The 22,697-nt window shown below is 37.9% G+C and overlaps 2 protein-coding genes across 3 annotated transcripts; one reads left to right on the forward strand and one right to left on the reverse strand.

Moving 5' to 3' along the window:
- Positions 1–1,172: 1,172 nt before the first annotated feature.
- On the forward strand, positions 1,173–18,961 carry ap1g2 (adaptor related protein complex 1 subunit gamma 2). Of its 2 annotated transcripts, none has more exons than XM_028472829.1 (22): positions 1,173–1,282; positions 4,441–4,662; positions 5,462–5,586; positions 5,741–5,882; positions 6,081–6,177; positions 6,250–6,326; positions 6,441–6,536; positions 7,392–7,472; positions 7,592–7,690; positions 7,766–7,821; positions 10,031–10,144; positions 11,632–11,772; positions 12,037–12,091; positions 12,988–13,110; positions 14,147–14,236; positions 14,389–14,516; positions 14,625–14,729; positions 15,975–16,122; positions 16,274–16,439; positions 16,514–16,665; positions 17,855–17,953; positions 18,364–18,961. In XM_028472829.1, exons 1-22 carry the CDS (start codon positions 1,274–1,276, stop codon positions 18,454–18,456), a joined length of 2,418 nt encoding a protein of 805 aa, XP_028328630.1. In that variant the 5' UTR covers positions 1,173–1,273; the 3' UTR covers positions 18,457–18,961. The 2 variants fall into 2 exon arrangements, with proteins under 2 accessions (XP_028328630.1, XP_028328631.1); XM_028472830.1 differs by having other exon boundaries at positions 16,523–16,665.
- A 615-nt stretch (positions 18,962–19,576) lies between these two features.
- On the reverse strand, positions 19,577–21,969 carry nedd8l (NEDD8 ubiquitin like modifier, like). The gene is made up of 4 exons (XM_028472831.1): positions 21,831–21,969; positions 20,122–20,169; positions 19,956–20,038; positions 19,577–19,892 (listed from the first exon to the last, which is right to left on the reverse strand). Exons 1-4 carry the CDS (start codon positions 21,846–21,848, stop codon positions 19,772–19,774), a joined length of 270 nt encoding a protein of 89 aa, XP_028328632.1. The 5' UTR covers positions 21,849–21,969; the 3' UTR covers positions 19,577–19,771.
- Positions 21,970–22,697: the final 728 nt, after the last annotated feature.

Here is a 22,697-nt window from a genome sequence, read left to right on the forward strand (position 1 = left end):
TGTTGGAGAATTACTTTCAACACTTAAGTAATATTTCTATTATTGTATATTTATACAAAAAGTTCAGTACTTTCACTATAAATGACGGTATTTTTTGACCAATGTTTGACTTTGATAGAAATTTTTTTAATTTTACGCTAATTATTGCAGATGTTTAAGTACTTTTTCCCTAACTATAGCAATAATTATGTTTACATTCTTTTTGTTTATCAAAAAAGTTGTGGCTGTGTTAAACAATTTCCTATTTTTTTGTGTCAAAGGAGAATGTTTTATCCAAGGAAAAATGCCAGAAATTAAAATGCACTGGAATGCAGCTGTGTTTAGTAGCTGCTGTTAGTGGCAGTATCTGCTGCACCTGTTACATATTCTCATCAATATTTTATCTGCTCGAGTCCCTGACATGAGTGGGTGGAGCTTGTGTGTCAGATGGAATTGCATTGCGGAAGTTCCGGATTGGTGTGAGCGGCTATGGAAAGATGGGGTCAGACACAAAAAGGCCGCAAACTAAACCGGTGACCACCTTCAGAATAAAATATGTGAGAAATTACTGCATGAATCCCTGTCTTAATACGTTTGAAACTAATTTTCTTTTTCTTTATATATATATATATATATATATATATATACAAAAAAAATGTTTTATATTATTTCAAGTTGTTTACATTTTATGTTTTTGAAATAAGGACTTTAATCAAACTGATTTGCTACTTTCCAGCAATGTCCAGGTAACTAAATGGGCAATAATTAGATACAGAAGCGCAGAGTTGCCACAGGGGAAAATATTTTTTGGATCACTAATTATATTGTGCAAACATGAAATTACATTTTACATATACAATACTTATATTGTGCAAACTACATGATATTATATTGTTCATACAATATGTAACATATACTTTAAGTTTTTGTACAATAGGAATATACTGTTTATACAATATAGTGATCCAAAATACATATTTATATATTTCCCTGCGGCAGCTCTTCGCTGCGTAAACTAATAGTCCAGTGTTTAGGCATTGAATTTGCTGATAAGGTCTACAAATGCTTATAAAATATATTGGCGTTTTTAAAGCATCATATTATCATTATGGGCTATGAGTGGAAGCATACTATGAGTTTGTATTATTTTGAAAACCATAACCGGAAACGTGTGTGTTTACTGTATTGTGTTTGACAAAGTAAATGGACATCAGATATTTGAGCCGACCGACTGCTTCTGCCTTACGGGAGCCGGTTAAACGAGTTTCCTTGATATACATTGCTTTTTCTTTACATGTTACAGGTATGTTGTCATTTTAAAGCCGCATATGTCCATGTAAACACATTGTCATCATAACCCAGCTAGCTTTTTAGCTACACTGTACTGACAGCATCTGCAAGGTTAGCTCGATGCGGTCAGTCAGGCTGTGTCTAAATGTTTCGGATTTACTAGTTACGCTGTTTTTTGCTGTCGAACTTCCGTGGTTTTGGAAAATGTACGCATTTTTGCGTAGTATGTGTCCGTATATATATATATATTTATGTATTTTAAATATTATGACAGCTGCACATAATTTTAGCTTGCATTTACCCAACTAAGGAAACTCCATTATAGTTTAAGCTGTTGTTTTTAAAAATACTATTTTAAAATGTTGCCTTTGTCATGTACAGCGTTTTTATCAAATACTTTGAATCAGTCACATATTTAGAGATAATCCAGTAGAATTTTAGCACCTGATTTTACAGCACATATGTCAAACTCAAGGCCCGAGGGCCAAATTCGGCCCATTTGGACCATCCAATTCGGCCTGTTTGAGAAATTTAAAATGACAGAGAAAACATGAATTTTTGTACATGTCCAGTTTCCAACCCGCTCGCTCCTTTTCATGGTCACATTGATGAATTATTGTGTAAATTACAAAATAATACACTTAATAATTATTTCACTGTAAATTCACAAATTCAATGAAACTCCACAATATTTGTTGCAGGGGCTTGCAAATTTCCCACGCCTATATCACAGCAACTGCAGTCATTTCTAGCCACAAATGGTTGGAAGAACTTTAAATTTTCCCAAATTCCTGCAATTTCTAACAAGCAATCCCACAAATTTCCTCAAAATTTAAACTGAAGATCTTGCCAGGACAAATATCTGCATTTTATTGATTGAATATTGTTGGTTGCTTATGTACTGTACATCTCATTTATATGCAGAAATGAAAACTAAGACACAATAATATTTGAATTGCCCTAGTTTTCCCCATTTAAAATCTGCAGCCCTTAAGGGATCAAACTACTCCATTTAAGACTCCTGAACAAAAACAAGTTTGACACCCCTGCTTTACAGTAAGTGTCACCACTCTCTTGGCAAATTGTTTTTTAACACTTCAAGTTTTAAATCTATATAAGCTCGTCTGTGAATATCGTACTTTCTGGACTAAATATAGTCGCACTTTTTTTCTCTCTTTTTTTTTCTTCAGTCTGCACATGCTGTCGAACGTCAACACTACAAGAAGTGCAGTCGTTTAAAGACAGCAATGCATGTTTTGTTATTGCAGTTAAATCAATGAATTTATTTTATTGCATAATTGTGACCATCACCAGCCCTCCCTAAGGAAGGGTAAGAAACACTTTATTATAGGGAGAATATAAAAAGAGAGGGCAGTGTTACACCTAGGTGAGGGGGAAGGGAACAGGGAGTCAGGGTAGGAAAATGGGCAGTGTTACATGTGGTGGGGTGGGGGGAACTGTGAAGAGGGAGTCAGGGTAGGAAAGGGAAGGGGTGGAGAAGAGTTGACTGCTTTGTTGTGAGTGTGAGATGTGATGTTATAGTTGTGCATATTGTGCTTATTGTGTTGCGTAATCAGTTCAGCAAGTGTGGAGCTTAAGTGTAATTGTGGTCGCCGTGACTAGAGGGAAGGAGTGAGTGAGTGTACCTAAAACTGGTATTTGGGATCAACATGTCTAAGGTTAAGCCCAGTACGAGTTTATCTCACAGCCCAAGACATACCACTGCATCCATGACCAATGTTTGTGTAAGAAATGCCTGTGCGAACCCAAGCGCTGCCCCGGGCCGGAAGATGCAGCCAGGCCAGCAGAAAGAGTGGGGGCCAAGGAGCCCGAGGCCACCCCCCCATGACCGAGCAGCACCCCAGACGCCTCCGAGATCCCAAGTCGAGAGGCAGCCACCCCCCCCAGCATTTACACCCGAGAAAGCCCCAAGAGCGAGGACCCAGCGGACCCCACCACCAATGCCAACCCCCAGCCCCAAGGCCCCCCACCAACACCCACCACCCAGCACCTAACCCCACGGGGGGAGGGCCCAAGAAGCCCCCTGTCCGAGACACTAGTGGAGGAGTAAAGGCCCCCGCCCAGTAGACGGCCAGAGTCGTGCCGAACAGGCAGCCAGTGGGCGCCCGCCTGCAGACCCAGAGGCATTAGGGACTGGACCCCAGGCCAGAAGGAACTGGAACAGAAGCAGCACCGGCAACAGCCCGCCCAAGGACTACGACCACATCCCCAGCTGCCTAGAGCACCAAGGGACGCTTCAAGTTGCCCCACCGGCCCCCAGGCGCTCCGACTGAGCCCCCTAAAATGCCCCAGATCACCCTTCATTGATGCCGCCAGCGCGATGAGCCTTAGTTATTGTCAAAGTCAGGACCCCCACCCCCCAAGGGCCCTAGCCAGACCGTTGCACTTTTTATAGTTTGGTTGGTCGTGCCACTTGTCCAGTGAGACTTATACATGTTACTTTTTCTTCTTCGTGATGCAGTTTTTGGCTGGTGCTTCTACGACAGATTCTGATTCTGTTAAGTTTTTAAATTCTTTAAAAAAAAAAAGTAACCACATACATCTATAAAAGTGCCAAATTAGTTTTATGTAACAAACTAAAATGCATTGAGGAATGAGGTCTGATGTGGTTCACTGACACCTAGTGATCAGGCGTTTACGTGCTATGCATGTTAGCGCAATTAAATGTTTTTTTTCGTTCAAAAAAAAAAAAGATTAAAAAAAAATCGATTTGGAGATTTTTTTGATCGATATGATAATCGTGTGGTGAAATATTACGTTATATCACAGAATTTTTTTTTTTTACACCCTTATTTTTCAAGTATTTTAAAACCAGGCGGGGATGACTAATCTTTTAGAAACAAGCGTCTTTTTCTTGTATTTTAAACACCAAACAATCCAAAAATCAAGTGTTTTAATGAATCTTCCTCTGACTGTGCAGTCCAATGTTGTAACAGTTTTATAATCAACCTACAAACCTGGATGTGTGAAGGCAGATTTAGAAATTTTGAAATGCTTACAGAGAAATCTGTTCTGTTGAACTTTTGGCGTTCAAAGTTTCTTTTCATTCACACAGATTTAAATCACTACTCAGTTTTTGTGTTTTACACCATTTACTCTTTCATAACAATCTCTTTTTTCCCCTCTTTTACTTTACATGTCCACATTAAGCACTCCTACACACACACAGCAATGTCTCCGTCAGTGCCCCTGCAGGAGATGATCCGGGCCATCAGGTCAGCCAGGACCCAGTGTGAGGAGCGTGGCGTCATCCAGAGGGAGTGTGCAGCTATTCGTGCACAGTTCAGACAGGCCGACAACGGCGGCCGATCGCACAACCTCGCCAAGCTCCTCTACGTGCACATGTTGGGCTACCCCGCACACTTTGGTCAGGTGAGGGGGGGGTTGGGAAGAATGAAGGGTAGGCAGGGCGCAGCTTAGGAACTGGAATGTTTGCCGTATAAAAAAAATGTCTAGCACCCTCATTCTAACCTAAGTTAACTTTAATAACAAACTGAAAACACCCTCTGCACTGGAGTTGGACAACTTTTATCACAGCGGGGCCACAAAAAAAGGGTTTTCTGATCTGAGGGTCACACTATCAACTTTCATGTCGGCATTTAAAATAATGACCAATCTGAGCATTAACAGGGAAGAACAATACATTTTTGGTGTAATTTATTGTTTGTGGTCATTTTGTGTAATTTGTTTCTCATTTTGCGCTTTCTGTTGTTGTTATGTGTGTTTTACTGTCATTTGATGTGTGTTTTTGAAGTTGTTTAGCGTACTTTCCTCTCATTTTGTTTGTTTTTTGTTGTTTTGTGTCTTAGGAGCCATTTTGTGTATTTTTGTTGTCATTTTGTAATTTTATAATTTTTCTGTCATTTGGCGTTTTTTTTGTTGTTGTATGTTTTTGTTCTTCATGGCTGCTAAAAATTAGAACGAGGGCCGCTGATTGCCCTCTGGCCGCTAGTTGCCCATGTCTGCACTACACAATAAGCACATATTTTAGAAGTACATGCTGGTAACTTCCACATGTTTTTCTATTTGATGTGTGGTGACACACTCATTGTCAAAGTCTATTTCAATGTAAGTCCAATCTGGTCTGAGCAGTTTAGAATAAAACAATCCTTTAGAAACACAAGTCATCCATGTATTTGTCTCTTAAATGTTGCACTCCTCCCATATTTAGATGGAGTGTGTTCGGATGATCGCCAGTTCTCGATACAGTGAGAAGCGTGTGGGATACCTGGGAGCCATGATGCTGCTGGATGAGAAGCAGGACGCCAGCCTGCTCATCACAAACTCCATCAAGAAGTAAGGGCAACAAAAAAGAGTTTGGTTTATTTTATTTCTTATGTGTGAAGGCAATCCCTATTCAGTTCTTCTTCTATGAATGTTTGACAAAATGACATTGAATCTTTAAATGACTACTCCTCTGTCTGTGTTCTGCTCAACTTGTGTTTCCCAGTGACCTTTCCCACAGTAACCAGTATGTCCAGTCCCTGGCTCTGTGCACATTGGCCTGCATGGGCTCAGCTGAGATGTGCAGAGATCTGGCTCCAGAGATCGACCGACTGCTCCGAGCGTCCAACTCCTACATCAAGAAAAAGGTCCTTGTTATTATTCATGCTGTCCTGTAATTTGTTTTACAAGTTAAAGCCCCGAAAAGTAAATAATAGGTGAAAAAATATATCCAATTTTTGTTAACTATGAAAATATTTGAAAAGTATGAAGTTTTTCATTTGGGGAAAAACATTTTTAAAACAAAGTTATGCAATATATGTGAAACTGTAGCTATTTTTGTAAAGGCTGCCCTGTGTGCCGTTCACATTGTGAGAAAAGTCCACGAGCTGGGAGAGCTGTTTGCCCCCGCTGCTCGCTCACTGCTCTCTGAGAAGAACCACGGTTAGTAGCAGCCACAACCATTTGTCTCAGGTCGATTCTTTGTGATTTATTTTTAAAAGTTTTAACCCTCAGGTGTGCTACACGGAGCTGTGGTCCTCATCACTGAGCTGTGTGAACGGAGTTCAGAGTCTCTGGAGCGATTTAGAAAAGTATGAGGGACACACACCCGTTCTGATGTCATGATTTCAGTCGCTATAACAGGAGGTGTGCGTGTGCGTGTGCGCGTGCGTGTGCGTGTGCGCGTGCGTGTGCGTGTGTTTCAGACTGTACCCGACCTAGTGCAGATCATGAAGGGTCTGGTTATTTCTGGTTATTCTCCAGAGCACGATGTGGCAGGAATTAGCGATCCCTTCCTTCAGGTTAGTGTTACAATCACAGATTTTGAGACACAGCGTTGGAAATTTGACGCCTTGTTCATTGACTGTGTTGTCTTTATTTTTAATGTTATTATATTTATTTGTGTACATATATTTTTCCTTCTCACATTACTTTGGTATTTATTTATTATTATGCCATTTGTTTATCTTTTTTCTTCTCTCATTAATAGCATTTTACTACCATTATTATTTATGAACTATTTACTAATTATATTATTATTATTATTATTCTCTTTCCCTCTATCACTTTCCTTCTACCTCACACACGTATGTACACAGTGTATGTACTATGTTATTGTCTCTGTCTTGTATGTTGCAAAAATACATCATAATACCAAAAAAAAAAGGTGTGTATCGGGAAGAAAAAATTAAATCTGCGAATTTGTTTCAATAGCTTTTTTCTTAGATTATTCCTTGATTTGTGATCAATCCTGAGAGCTTGTTACATTAAAACTGAAAAAAAAAAATTATTTTAGAAGAAAAAAAAACAAAGGATGTAGGTTGAAGCAGAAGCTTATACACACCTACCCCATCACAAAAACTAAGGCTTTCTAGATATCACAATAATCAAACATAGGTACATATGCATATACATACACATGCAAATTTAAATTCAGTATATACCCTTTATTATGTTTATTGAGTAAGTATCATTTTTCTATCATCATATTGTACATTATTGCTGTCCTACACACAATTATTTCACTTTCTTCTTATACTTACTGAAGGTGGTCTATGTTGCTGCTTTGTTTTATTTCATCAAAATGATGTTCTTCTTCTTCCTAATGTAGTATATGATGATTGTATGTCTTCATTTGTCCTCCCCCCTGTCCTCAGGTACGTCTCCTGAGGTTGCTGAGAATACTTGGTCGCAACAATGAAACAGCGAGTGACGCCATGAATGACCTTCTAGCTCAGGTAGAACCACTTTACTGTAACCTTTCAAATAGCGTCTCTGTAAATGAGTTATACAGTATGAGAATCCCAGTTCTCTGTTGCTGTGTTATGCTTTGTTAATTAATGTCGGTCTGACGCAGGTGGCGACCAACACCGACAGCACCAAGACTGTGGGCAACGCTGTGCTGTATGAGACCGTCCTCACTGTCCTCGATATCAAGTCAGAGAGCGGCCTCAGGGTGAGGGACCAGTGTCTCCCAGACGACTCGTTGTTTTTACTACAAAATCCCTGAGTCAGTTCATTTGTGCCACAGGTGCTCGCTGTGAACATCCTCGGAAGGTTTCTCCTCAACAACGACAGGAACATCCGGTCAGTACTGCCTTCATTCTAGGGATGCACCAAAATAAGAGTTCTTGGCCAAAACCGAAAAAGAGAAAACCAAAAACCGACAGAAATTATTATGCTAATCATTAGTCCCATTGCATTTATGGCTAAAATTAAAACTGTAATAGTATAAATTTATATTAATGCTTCAAATAGATAATCAATTATAAATATGAAAATATGTATTTAGCACTGACATTCCAACAATGCACAATATAAAATAAAAAAAATGTTTAACTTGATCCCACTCATACATTAAATAATATTGTACAGGCATAAAACTGACTGAGCTTCTGAAAGAGAGTCAAATTAAATACGTTCATTGAAGTTCTTGGTTAAAAACCGCCTTCTTTGCTTTATATATTATGCAAACATGTTGTTTCCAAGACGCTGCACACGTTAGAGTGTGCTATGTTTGCAGTGTGCATCATTTATTTTGCGCGCTGGTTTAATCCCATCCAAATAATTATCATTATAATGCAGACCAAGTACAGTCATTATGCATATCAGAGAAGGTCTGTGTTAACGGAGGGCGACACGTAACTACAGTGTCGACGTGAAAAGGAAACGTAGAACACTCTTACGTGCCCCTTCTCCAACTCTGCTCAGAAAACACTTCAGTGCTCAGATGTATTGAGATACAGCCGCTCCACAAGTCCGCTGACAAGTTGGCCCGCTTTTAAGCAAATGTAAACGTTGACCGCGGTGTTTGCTCGCATTTTTACAACATCCGGTGTCGGTCGGCTTATTTCGGCGAGAATGACCCCGTTTTTTCACGGAAGTTGCTAGGATACACTGTGACAGAGTTATACTGTGAATATAAGGCTTCTCTGTTAATGTAGTGACCAACTGGTGCCCTAAAGGTGGCAGCAGCACACCTTTTGGATGATAGATTAGCCATTACGCTACCATTAGCTAAGGAGGGAGAAGCAGGGACGAGGGAGATTATGGTGCTATGAAGTGGTATTGTGAAGTATTCAGCAGCTCACAGCACCACATACTAACACAGAACATGTGTGGACCTGAGTGGATTATCGATAATGTCACGATCGTGAGATAAAACCATCAACTAACTGGGCCAAATGGGTAATCTCTGCGTGTCGGGAGGGAGAGGAAGTTACGTCTGTGTGATTGACGGTGGGGAGCGGATACAAAATACAGTAAGCAAAACATTCAACTGTGACCTAGATAGCAAAATAATAATCATTTTGCCATCAAAATCCTTGTTTCTGTGTTGTTGTTAATTTTTTTTAGAAGGAAACCAATGTTCAGATGTTTTGGTTTTCAATAAAGCAACAAAAAATACTTCAAAGTCACTGAGAGAATTTTTTTTAGAAAAAGCCTGTTTTCTCAGCTTTTTGCTGTGAAGCTGGCGATTTGTGTGAAACTTGCTCTATTCAACTGCTGATTACGGAAGAACGAAACAAGCTACAAACACATTTCCTTTTTCTGATGAAAGAGACTTTAATCTTTCAGAATCTGGCGTAAGATTGTCATCTTACAAATTATTCTGTTTTAAAAATCAGTCAAAATGCTCTAAATCGGCTGGCGCTCAATGAGTTAAGTCATCCGAATTTAGAATTTACCTGTTTCTTAGCAATGCTGTCCTATTTCCTCTATAAGGGTCATCCCACATGTTCTTTTCTACAAAGCTACCAGCTCCTGCAGGCTGTTACTGTCTGAGATGACTAATTATTTCCCCTTAAGCTACAGTAGAAGGTCACAGTGCTTATTCATGCTGAGTCGTGAGCTCTTATATTCAGGACACGTTGAAGCTCAGACGCCCTCCTGTGCTTCCTCTGGGCTTTGCTGCCTTACCATTTTTTTTTTGGGGGGGGGGGGTTCAAACTCCTCCAGGAGTCGTTGTAAGAGGAGAGTCTGTCTGTTTCTCTCTCTGACTGGGTGACAGTAATAAGATGGATTTATTCCAGCAAGTCCTTCACGAGTAGATAGCATCACTCTGGTGTCAACATGAATACTTAATTATAACAAGTAGAGTTACATATGTTATATCCTATTTTTTTTTACATCAGCTATATTTGTTCTAAATATGTATTGAGTCAAGGAAAAGATGACATTGTTTTGATGATAATATAATGAATAAAGACAGTCACATTCTAACTCTCAGCTTTTACCAGAGGGAATTTCTGTTTGTTGTAATTAAACATTTTTCCTGTGTTTGGTTTATGTTCAGGTATATTGCCATGACGTCTCTTCAGAAGATCGTTGGGACGGACCATAATGCTGTGCAACGTCACAGGGGAACCATAGTGGACTGCCTGAAAGACCAAGATGCCTCCGTCAAGCGGTATTTCTCCCTTTTTTGTTCAGCACAAAGCAATAATGTCATCTTTAATTGTGATTCTCAACTGGGTCGTTTGTGGCCCACCATCAACCCTAATGACACGCTGTGACTCACAATTATGTAATAAAAATATGAAACGTTTGTACTCAAGAAAATACAGAATATCCTGGTAGGGAAACAACAGCAAAAAAATAAATGTCTGAATGTTTAAGCAAAAATCAAGTATTGTTGATGCTTTAAAAGAGAAACAATTAACGTAAAAAATGTTTACGGTAAGTTACGGATAATGCTGTATACATGATAATAGAGTAATTTCAGCCCACTTCAAACCCAAACTCAACTGTTAATGTCATGCAAGATGAACATGAAAATAATGACTTTAAACTTATGACAAAAACAGTGAGCAGCAATTTATTTTTTAATCTACAAATTAAAAATCAAATAAACAAAATGTACAAATAAAAAAGAAAAAGCTCATTTTTATTCTCATTGTCTTGCTGGTAGGTAAACATATGGAAAACTCTGCTGCCATCTAGTGTTAGAAAGAGGAAGAGACAATACTCTGCGTTTAGTTGCATTCCTTTCAAAATAAATTCAAATGTGTTTTTTTCTTTGTGTCTGGGATCAGCAGCCCACTGATGAGTCATTTTCAGGTTCCCAAAAATGGTCAATGTGGCAAACTAGTGGCTGCAAATGATTATAAACTCAACAGTGGAAACATGCACAAATGTCACAGATTTATTAAATCTTTTTGATTCACTAAAAAAAAAATAAAAAATCCTAATGTTGAATCTATATTTTAGGGATGTTATTTATGAAAGATGGGCTTTAATTTTGAAATACACATAGGAAGTTTCAGCTCTCTGTTAATTTCATATAAACCTGAGTTCACTTTCCCTGATTGCAGTGCTAAGAGTTTGAGGCTTAAGGTGCCAAGATAACACAAATTAAGAGAATTCAGAGTGCAAAACTCTGTCAAATGCCAAATATCCTCCTTTACTAGATATTGGCAGTTATTTGGATCAGCGATCATGATCATGGTATCATGATGTCGTACGGTAGGTCCAAATGTATGCATGCACCCTTTTTTTTTTTTTAAAAGAAAAACTATGATGAAACGTGCAATCCAAATCCAATCTGAATGAACCTCGGTGCATTAATTAAGGAACTAAATCAGCATAACTGAGTCAAAGTTTTTAAAGATTGCTCAATTACGAACCGAGATATGAATTTTTGGAAATAAGGTAAATAATGAGAGATTGAGTTTTTGCCCTAATCCAGAGTTGGATCCCCTCTAAAATGTAATGTAATCTTCCGTGGTGTAAAGTCTATCTTTAATTAGCATTTTGTTAAAACACATTAAATACTTTGCTCGCAAATGAATAAATGCCTGTGAAAATCTCACCATTCATTGACTGTAATAGAAGCCATTACTGCTCCACCCACACAGCAGCATAATGAACCCTGTCCTCTCTGTTCTCTCTGTACAGCCGAGCCTTGGACCTCTCCTTGGCTCTGGTTTCAGCTTCCAACATCCGATCCATGATGAAGGAGCTTCTCCTCTTCCTCTCCTCATGTCCCCCTGAGCTCAGGTCTCAAGCAGCCAATGGTATTTTCACTGCAGCTGAAAGGTGTGCCACACATCACTCCATGAATGTATTACACACATTTTGACTTTAATTATGTGTTGTGGGGGAAGGCTGTGTAGCATGTTTCCAGAACACTGATGTAAAATGTTGTTTTGCTCACACTAGCACCACTGAGTTTGCAGTGTGTCTTTGTGTCTTTTTGTGTGTGTGTGTGTGTGTGTGTGTGTGTGTGTGTGTGTGTGTGTGTGTGTGTGTGTGTGTGTGTGTGTGTGTGTGTGTGTGTGTGCGTGCGTGCGTGCGTGTCAGATATGCACCTTCCAAGCGCTGGCACATCGACACCATCCTGCATGTCCTCATCACGGTAAATACACTGTAACACTGGCTTTTTACTTCTGAATGATGTTTGAAAAGTTTGTGTTAACTGTGCATGAATACAGCTTTAATCACATTTAACACAAAGTCCACACCCTAAAAAGTGAACTTATTAACTTATGGTTCACTTAGTCCAACTGGGACCTTTTTGTCATCACTTGTGCATGAACAAGTCCTGCAAATTGACTTTTGAAAGTGATTGTGGGTAGACAGCTGTGTGGTTACATTGGAGATGTGCAATAAATTAAGAACATGCCCTTAATTATTATTTTTCTACTATAATAATATTAGGTCATCATATCTCCAAGATTTTATTTCCAAAGTGTTTTTATTGTCTTTTCTTTTCATCATACAGAATACAGTATTCAAATATATTAAACTTCCTTCAATTAATTCCCTCCCTACATGGCACCACAAAAAAAATAAAAACATATATATAAACATATATACACATGCATATAGATAGGATTTTATTTTTTTATATATTAATAATAATTTCTTCCAGACATGGCAAAACTGTTGCATGTAACACATACAGAGGGAGGGAAAAGGTAAATTAAAAAAATATATTTTATTGTTTATATATACAGTAAAATCCCACATAAATTAATCTATATGAATAATTGAATAAATTATTATACACCTATTTCAAAAAAATTAAACTCTAAAAAAAAAAACTATAACTGATATACACACACACAAGAATACATGTATAACACCTTTATTTAGTATAATATTTCTGAAAAAGAGTCATTTTAATCCTACCCCTACTCCAATATTTAATGATCACATGTTATTATAAACATCCTGAGTCCTTATGTATTTATGATAGTCACATGAATTTATATGTAATCTTTGACAGTGTATATAATTCCTCCCTATCAGGCAGGGGGAGACGTGAGAGACGAGACTGTTCCCAACCTGATTCAACTCATCACAAACACATCAGAACTTCACTGTTACACCGTTCACAAGCTGTACCGCGCTTTGCTCAGCGACATCTCTCAGGTTGGTGTGTCCTGTCCACACTCTCCTGGCTCTTAAAGCAGCTTATTTTGCTACTGTACTTGGATGACGAATGAATGATGTTTTAGATCTTTTTCGACACTGTAAGACAATGATGTGGGTGAAAATTGGAACGATAAACAAAAAACAAACTCAAATAACTAAATGTAAAAGTTCCTCTCAATTTATTTTCTTTGTATTTTGACGGTAAGTGTGTCTTCAAGGATCATCCCTGTGTGTTAGCCCTGCTCAGGTTTGGAATAACGCAGGTATAGAAGAGGGATATCATTGTGGGACCACAAATATATGATTGCCTGATCCAACAGCCACATGATCACTATTCATATCAGTATAAATATATAATGATCAATCTGAGCATTAACAGGAAATAAACTAAAGGGTTTGTTTATTTTTTGTTTGTTTTTTTGTGTGTTTTCTTTTTTTCCTCTTTTGTATATTTGGAGTAGTTTGTGTGTATTTGTTGTTGTTTAGTGTTTTTGGAGTAATTTATCTGTGTTTTTGTGTATCCTTATGTGCAATTTTTGAGTCATGTTGTGCACTTTTGCTGTCGTTTGGGTTTTCAGAGCTATATCTGTGGTTTTTTTTTGTCATTTTTTGCATTTACTTTTGGGACGTTTCGTGTGTTTTTTGTTGTCATCTTTTGTATATTTGGAGTCATTTGTGTGTATTTGTTGTTGTTTTTGTATTGTTCCTTTTGTTTTATTTTTTGTCCTTGTGTGTGTTTTCTAGTCATGTTGTGCACTTTTTCTGTCATTTGGGTTTTTAGAGTTATATTTGTGTACTTTTGTGTATTTTTTTGTCATTTTGTGCGTGTTTTGGAGCCATTTTTGTCTCGTCTACTCAGAAATAGACGAAGGTCAAATGTGGGGCCTATGTTAACTCCATAGTCCCTAAACTGACTCGAGGCATCTCTAGGATCTCTAAGTTTGGGAAATATTGTTTTAAACTAATGTAGAAATTATTTGGGACTCACATCAAAAACGCGTGTGTGTGTGTGTGTGTGTGTGTGTGTGTGCAGCAATCACTGGTGCAGGTGGCGTGCTGGTGTATAGGAGAGTACGGAGATCTGTTGCTGAGAGGAGACTGTCAGGAAGTGGAACCCATGCAGGTAAAAACATCACAACATGCACTGTCGTTCTCATGCTCATAGCGAGATACTCTCCTCTGTTCTTTTTCATTACGTCACAATAATCATTGTATGTTTGCAAATTAGCAGACACTTTATCAGTACTGATCAGCAGTCACACGTCTCTCATTCAGGTCTGCGAGGACGACGTCCTGGATGCCTTGGAAACGGTTTTGCAGTCCCACATGTCGTCAACGGCAACCAGAGGCTTCGCCCTCACCGCCACCATGAAACTGAGCACTCGGATCACTGATAACGTGGAGTAAGAAAATCTTGTGTTTTTTATGGAAAGATCAACCAGAAGCAACTTGATTCTCCATCCCAGAGTTGAGTCACACTTTTTTTTATTTCTCTCTCTTTCCTTTTGCAGTCGGATCAGAAGCATCGTCAGTATCTATGGCAGCTGTATAGACCTGGAGCTCCAGCAGAGGGCAGTGGAATATAACGCTCTCTTCAAAAAATACGACCACATGAGGTACGCAAAGAAAGATTCCACTCATTTTTGTTGCTGTGGCGTTATTCTCTTTTGCAGTGTTAATTCTTTTGCTTTTAATGTAATATTAGGCTTTATGCTTTTACTGTAAACTGCTATATCTCTGTCAATTTTAAACACTGAGACACAATTTTAGCACCAAAATGTTGTCCACCCTCTGATCTACAAATATATTTACTTTGTAGAGGTTGCACTCTGACAATCAATGCTTAAAGTCACCCTGTTTGTCAAGCTGCATGCAAATCTTAAGCAATTTACAGCATTTAAAGATCAAAATGCTCTGCTGCTTAGTGACATAGATCATTTCTAATTCATAAAATGCTAACTCTTACTTTTAATGTAATTTAAGATTTTATGCAAATTGCAAGCCTTAAGGCTGGGATACACTGTGTGATTTTTTTCAATCGTTGCACACTCCAGCTCAAACTGTGCGACTAATGTGCAGAGCCCGAATGTGAGCAGCTCACGATGCATGTTCTCACACTGTACGGACTGACACTCTGACACGATCTGACTGCTCACACTGTACGTGGTCTTGTTTCCGGAAATGCAACGTACAAATTAGAAGAAGAAGAACTCTGAAGCGTCGCCATTAAAACAGACAAAGAAGAAAAACCCGGAAGTGGAGAGACACTCGCAAATCTCAGCAAAAAGAGCTTTAAAAAAGAAAAGACGGTGATGTGATGGACCAGGAGCTGGCTGGACAGACATGGGCAGTAGAGTCTGTCAGTTTTACAGCGGTCCTACGGTGTTCGCGCATGCGCAGTGTGAGCGTTTACGGTAAACCGGTCCGTGGCACTGCTTCAACTGTGCGATACCGTCACGAGGAGTGACTGGATTTCAAACATGTTTGATTTCCTTACAACGATACGATTGCTGATTGGGAGCTGGTCATGAGGTGTTAATCGCTTCTCATGACCCCATGTATACTACACGATGCACGGCACACGATCTAGCAGAGTCTTGCACGAGTCGAAAATCAGCTCAAAATGGGCTTAAAATCGCACAGTGTATGCCTGCCTTTGAGCTTGATTAGGTCTGCTAGAGTGAGACAGCTGCTGCTCATGAACTTTGAGGGAAACTGCTGTTAAAGCTCTAATCCTGCAGCTAATCACAGTTTATAGCTTAAAATGTTGCTACAACTTTCCTCTTAATCTTTTTGTTTTTTTTTAAAACGTCAAATTAATGTTTGATCAGTGGATAAACTCATGCTTTTCTGTGGTACAGGGCTGCTGTGCTGGAGAGGATGCCTGTGATCGAGAGGAACTCTTCTGGGCTGATTAATGGAGATCCAACAGGAGAACCTGTAAAGGAGGTCCAACCAAGCAAAGTGAAAACAGAAGTGTCTCTGCCACTGCCACAGGCCGCTGATCAGGTACGGAATGATAGCCGAGGGTGCACCAGTTAGTCTACGTTAGGGGATAAATGTAGCTGGTTTTGGTTAAAGGTAAAGGCTACAGCACACATATCACAGTGAGATCCAGCTGGAGATTTTTTTTTATTTTCATATTGTTTTCTTTCCTCAGACGTGTGATCTGTTGGACCTGCTGAGTTCCTCTGAGCAGCAGCCTCAGTCCCCCCCAGCAGCAGGCAGCTCTATACTCACTCAGCCTCTGGGCACAGACTGTAGTGCTGGGAGAGACCTACTGGACCTACTGGGAGGGTTAGAGCCCACACCGCCACCAACAGCAGGTCTGATTCCCACACAGAAATACAGCTGCACTGATCCGAACACAGAACTATAACGTTTGTCTCTGCTCCCACAGCTCCCACAGTGACCGTGTACGAGAAGGATGGTGTGACTCTGACCATCGTGTGTGAGAAACAGTCGGACTCGGCCATGACCGTAACACTCACAGGTTTTAACTCTTCAGACTGTGATGTGAGCAGCTTCACTCTGCAGGCAGCTGTGCCTAAGGTTAGTGTTACAGTCGGTGATGAAATGACGCACAACGCTGGTCCTGTGAACAGCAGCTTCAGTCAGTCGAGTTAATCAGAGCGGTATATTCTGATAAAAGCAGAATAAATATTAGTAAACTAAGCTCCTGTTTGTTTTCTACCACTTGTTAACTCTATTTTGGATTAATGCAGTGGTTCCCAACCTTTGTCAGGTCATGATCCCATTTTTATATCTCAAATTTCTGGCGAGCCCAGAGACTTTTTTTAAATCATATTTGTTATACTTTGTTACAAATACAGAGTAGTTAGGAATAATGCACAAAGTGACAAGATGCACCAGCTAAGATATTGTATACTGCATTTTATTTGAACTAGATTTATATTTGAGAAAGTGAAAGTATAGAATACATTTGTTGGAGATTGTGTGTGGTGTTTTAATTTGAAAAAGAATAATAATTAAGTTCTTTGTGTTTTCTGCGTTGTGCAAAATAGATAAATAAAAATAAATGCAGCACAGACTTTCGAAAATGCCCAATACGTTCTTAGCTGTTTGAACATTTTGATAGCGGTCACAACCTGACATCGATCCACCAAATTTGAATGAAATCAAAACCTATTTAAACTGTATAGGAATTATTGAAAGTTGTAAATGGGCTTTCCAATGTTAATTTCCAAAAATCGCTGAGTCAGCAATCTGGATCAAATCCGGAACCTGTTTGGTCAGTTGCTGCAAAATCGTGAACGAATCGATTTAGATCTTAAGGAGATATGACTTTTAGATTTTTGCCCCATGCTAAAGGTAGGGAATTTTGCGATTTAAAAAAAAAATTGTTTTTGTGACCTTGATTTTAAACTTACCTTCACCAAAATTGAATGGTGTCATCTGTAGCCAAAAACCAATTAACGGAAAATTTTTTAGGTGGATTCGTCAAAAATTGAGGATACACAAACATACAAACAAGACGACCAATATACTTTCGAAAACCGTTTTCTAAAGTAATAATTATTTTAATCAGTATTTTATTTAAATTTTATTATTACTAGACATTTCAGGCGATCTTATTTTATTTCCAGGCAACCCCAGGGTTGAAAACCCCTGGATGTTGCTAGGTTTCAGCCTGTCACGCACCTGTTGGTGATCATCAGTGCAATCATTAGTATTGAGAGGTTTTTTTTTTGCCTTAAAACCGACTTTTCTCCTCTCACAGAGCGTCCAGTTACACATGAAGGCTCCCAGTGGAGACTCTCTGCCTGCAGGAGGAGCTGCTAAAGTCACTCAGGTGGTGCTTCTCAACAACCCCAACAAGGTGCGTCTGCAGAACAGACAGATGTTATTTATTTATTTAGTGTAGGAATGGGAAGGACACACACACACACACACACACACACACACACACACACACACACACACACAGAGAACGCTGTGGAAGCTAAAGCATGTTTTTGGACTTTAGAATCAAACTATGAGATAAAAACATAGAAATGCAAACTCTGCTGTTTGTTTGACCCAATACATTTGGACTTACTGTATCGTTTTTAATGGCAACATTATCAGAATCAGATATACTTTATTGATCTCAGGAGGAAATTGCTTCTTTTTTTCTTTTTTTTTTACAGATGTTCCAGAAATAATTATTTAATCATGAATTGTTATTAACCATTAATTCATAATGTTTAAGGGGATATTTGGTTTTAACTTGAATTTTTCCAATTCCAGGTTAATCTGAAGATGAGGATCCGTGTGTCGTACAGCTGCAGAGGTTCCACCGTACAGGAAACGGTGCAGGTCGACTCATTCCCAGGACTCTGACCAGCAAATGAAGTGTCATCATTTCTGCTGCTTTTATGGATTCATTTTTACTCCTCTCCCCCTAATCCTAATCAGAAGGGTTTAGGGGGGTTTTAGACAGACTTGAATATGCAGGTATTAAATGAAAATAGTCCTTTAGCAACTACCATCATAAAGTTTTATTGTTTTGTGCACAAAACGCTACCTTAATGTCCTCAAAGTGTGAACAGCACATGAACATACAGACATGCAAAAAAGCAAATGGACATCTTTTATCTTAGAAACTTGACTTTTTGCATGTCTTTGTACATTTTAGTTTAAAATGTGAACTTTTTCAACGCTCCTTGTGCTGCATTTTCTCGCCTTGTGTTGTTTAGGAAATGTTTCCTGTTTTTATTCCTCTGTGCCTTTCATTCCCTTATTATCTGTCATTGTTATGGAACGCCGATTGTAAAGTTGCGCATGCTAAAACAAAAAGCAACAAACCACGTTTACAAAATACATATGAAATTTTTTGTTACTTTTGACCAAATTTAGAGCAAATTTTGTGAAATTTGTGTAAAAATGTCAAGGTTACATTTCAATATTAATGCTAAACCTAAATCTAAATGCTAAATCCAAAAGGTGAATTTGCATATTAACTAAATATTTTGTTAGATTTAGATTTAATTGTAACATTTAGATTCAACATTGACATATTTTTAGGAGAAAAAAACCATCCCCAATATTGCTGTAAATCTGTTAAAAAGTGACAAAAATTCACGTTTTTTAAACGTTGCTTGTCAAACGTTGCTGTTTATTTTAACATCCACAACTTTACAATCGGCGCCCCATACATCCTTGGGTTGTAACACTAAGATTAAAACTGGAAGTATTGTGTATAAAGCAAAGCAGCACAATTCTGCTTACAAGATGTATTTTTTCTATAAATGAAAGTACAAATGAACAATCTCTTATAATGTATTATAAGTGGCAAAATTCATTTGACGTTACTTGGAGTAAAAAAAATTATTGAGCAGAGAAATGTCTGAGATTTTTGATCATCTTTAAGTCAAACTTCTGATGAAAATAAAGTGTTTTTTTCTCTCCCACAATGCTCCTCTGTGATGTGTGTATTATTGAAAAAAAAATGTAAAAAAAATGATGATTCAACTCAAGCATTTATTGACAAACAAAAGCCTCCTGTTGTCAGACTGTCTCTTACTGCTCATGAGAAGCATTGACTTGTGTTTACAAAAAAAAGATACAATGTCCTCTTTTTAGTTTGTGTCGGTTCATCCGTGTGACATTTAGCTTTGAAGGATGGGCAAATATGAGGTGGGTGGGGGGTTGGCTCTCATAATGGCGGCTGTATGTGGTGTGTCCGGGCCGTGGTGGACCCTCCTCTCAGCGCTAACACCAAGTGGAGCACCGAGCCTCCCTGGATCTTATAGTCCGCCGCTGTCTTCTCATCATTCCTATTGGAGAGAAACGGGAGCGTTTAGAGGAGAAATGTCCACTGTGCAGCATGACTCACTCACATCTGCTTCCCACTGTAGATGAGCCTCTGCTGCTGTGGGGGGATCCCCTCCTTCTCCTCCACTCTTTCTTTGATGCGCTCCACCTTTAGGGAGGGAAGAGATTTGGGAATGAGGAAGTCACTTAGTGTGCGTTGTGGATTTAAGAAGTTTGAAAGCAAGCCGTCACCTTGTCTGTGGGCTCAATGTCAATTTCAATTTCTTTCCCAGTGAGAGTCTGAAATGCAGAGAGAAATGCATCACAATCTGGAACCATGTCAGTCACAACACCAACAACAACCCATGATGCAATACTATTTATGATCTTTCGTTAATTAATACAATCTAAATCCCAGTTTCCCCAAACTATTTTATAAATCTAGTAAGTGTAATTTACAAAGTTAAACGAAATTTATGGTTTAAGTTTTTGTTCTTGGGTTTTTTAGGGGGAAAAAAAACACCTATATTATTGTAAAAGAAGCGTAAGAAATGATTTAAAAATCCTTAAAATGAGGGGTTTTTTTCCCACTGATAAAAAACATTTCTTAAACAAAATAAATGTGGCACTTTTTTCAAAACTGAAGCTGATTTATTTTTCTTAATTTGCAAAGATGATGTTTTATATGCAGTGGGGCATCACATTAAAAGTGGTTTCATGCGTTAATTCGATGGTGATATAAATATAATGTGGCCTAAAATGAGGTGATGGGGAAGAGGGTCAATGGATATAGAAAATCAAAAACAAAGTGTTGGACAATATTGGATATTAGCAAAATGCTAATATTTAACATCTCTAATTAGAACCTGTTTGTCTTACGCAGTGTAAATATGTAGCTGTTGTGTTCATCTCTTGCCGTCTGTCAGGTCCCTGATTAAAAAATAAATATTCGAACGAAATATAGTATACTTTGCTTATGGATTGTTTATTAAACGAAGTGTCTATTGATACGGAAACATACATTTTACGGATCTTTTCTACATAAGTGGTCTAAGTGCCTGACTATAGAATTCTTCTTTCCGCTGCCGTGGGTTCGAATCCCGCTTTTGTCATATATATTTTTTCATTTTAACATATTTAACACGGCAAATTCTACCTTTAAAAATACATATATATACGAAAACATTTTTAGGGTTTTTCCTGGGTTAGGGTTAAAAAAAAGTGTATTTCCTAGGTTAAGTTTAGGGATAGAGTTAGGGCTAAAATAAAAGGGTTAGCGGGGTAGCTCAAAATAAATATGAGCTCAAATAAAACTGACGTACTTTAAATCACAAAAAAAATAAAAAATAAAAAAATAAATCACGTGGTGCATCTATCGCGTGACCGAAACTGGCCAATGAGGGGCGTTCCGTATGAATAGCCACGGCCTTTACTAAAACAGAGAATTTTTATTTATTTTTTACCTAAAATGATTGAATGATTAAAAGGCTTGTGGATGTAAAGGTTATTTATTTAATTTATAAAAAAAATTTAAATAAAAGTGATTACAATCAGGGAAAGTGTTTAGGTTAAAACATTTTCACATAAAGGAGTGATTCCTTGACCCTATTGAACTTTGTTAGTTTAATACACACCAGGTTACAGTTCTGAACCATTCTCAAACAACCTAGAGATAAAGTGTCCTAATATTCGTCAAACTCACAACCCACCAACTGGTTCGCTCGATATGAAGGGGCGACGTTGTGTCATCGCCTGTTTGTAAATGTTGCGCGTTATTCATTTTTAAATGTTATTACACAGTTATAAAGTGAATTATCGTCGCATTATGGTTTACAAGAAGATATTTTATGAGATTTGCTGACGTTGAAGGTCCGGAGACAAAATCATCATGTTTAGCACCAAAGGAAAATATGAGGATTTAACCTCAGCTTGTTGGAAAAAAAGGACAAATATCAGCTTACCTTTACTTTGATCAACATTCTGGCTAATCAGCACACCACTGTCACAAACTGTGGATCAAAACGAGAGAAAAACAGGTCTAAAATAACCCACTAATCGTCCGCCGGAAGTGCTGTTCAACTATTTCCGGTTTGACCAAGGAATTGTTCGTAAGAATAACAGGATTCGATAAAAGGTTCCGCTCTGCGAAATTAAAATACGCCAGTAGACTGTAAAATATAAATAATATTTGAATGAATGAAAACAAATATATACAACTTTTTTTTTTAAACTATGTATTAATTTAGATTCCTGGCTTTAAGTCGTTGTTATTTGTTTTCAAACGAGTTACACCATTTGTGTTGTTTGCACAGCCCCCCCACAGTAACGATTAAATTAAAATACATGTATTTAAACTAGTTACCTGTATATTTTACTGTAATATTGTGGTTTGGTTCATAAATATTTTGCCAGTCATGTTTTTAATACAGTTAATTTTAAGTGGGAACAGAAATTATCTCTTTAATAACGTGTGGTTGAAAAAAAAAAAAAAGTATTGTCAAAGTTTTTTTTGGAGTTGTTCATATTTGCTATAAGCAAATTATTTTATTTTGAAATTTATTTTTTTTCTTCTCTCAAAAAAAAAATAAAAAATAAAAAATAAATATATACACACACACACACACACACACACACACACACACACCTACATATATATAATAGGGTTGTTTAAACACAAGACAAAACACATGCACAAATTTTCACCATTGCTCATAAAATATTATAATTTTTAAAGAATTGTTTTTTTTTTTTTTTTAAATGAATAAATAAATAAACAATAAAATAAATATATAATTGATCATAATAATTTGCTTTTGCCCTTATAGTGC

This window comes from Gouania willdenowi, chromosome 17 (genome assembly GCF_900634775.1).
Source record: "Gouania willdenowi chromosome 17, fGouWil2.1, whole genome shotgun sequence".
NCBI lineage: Eukaryota > Metazoa > Chordata > Actinopteri > Blenniiformes > Gobiesocidae > Gouania > Gouania willdenowi.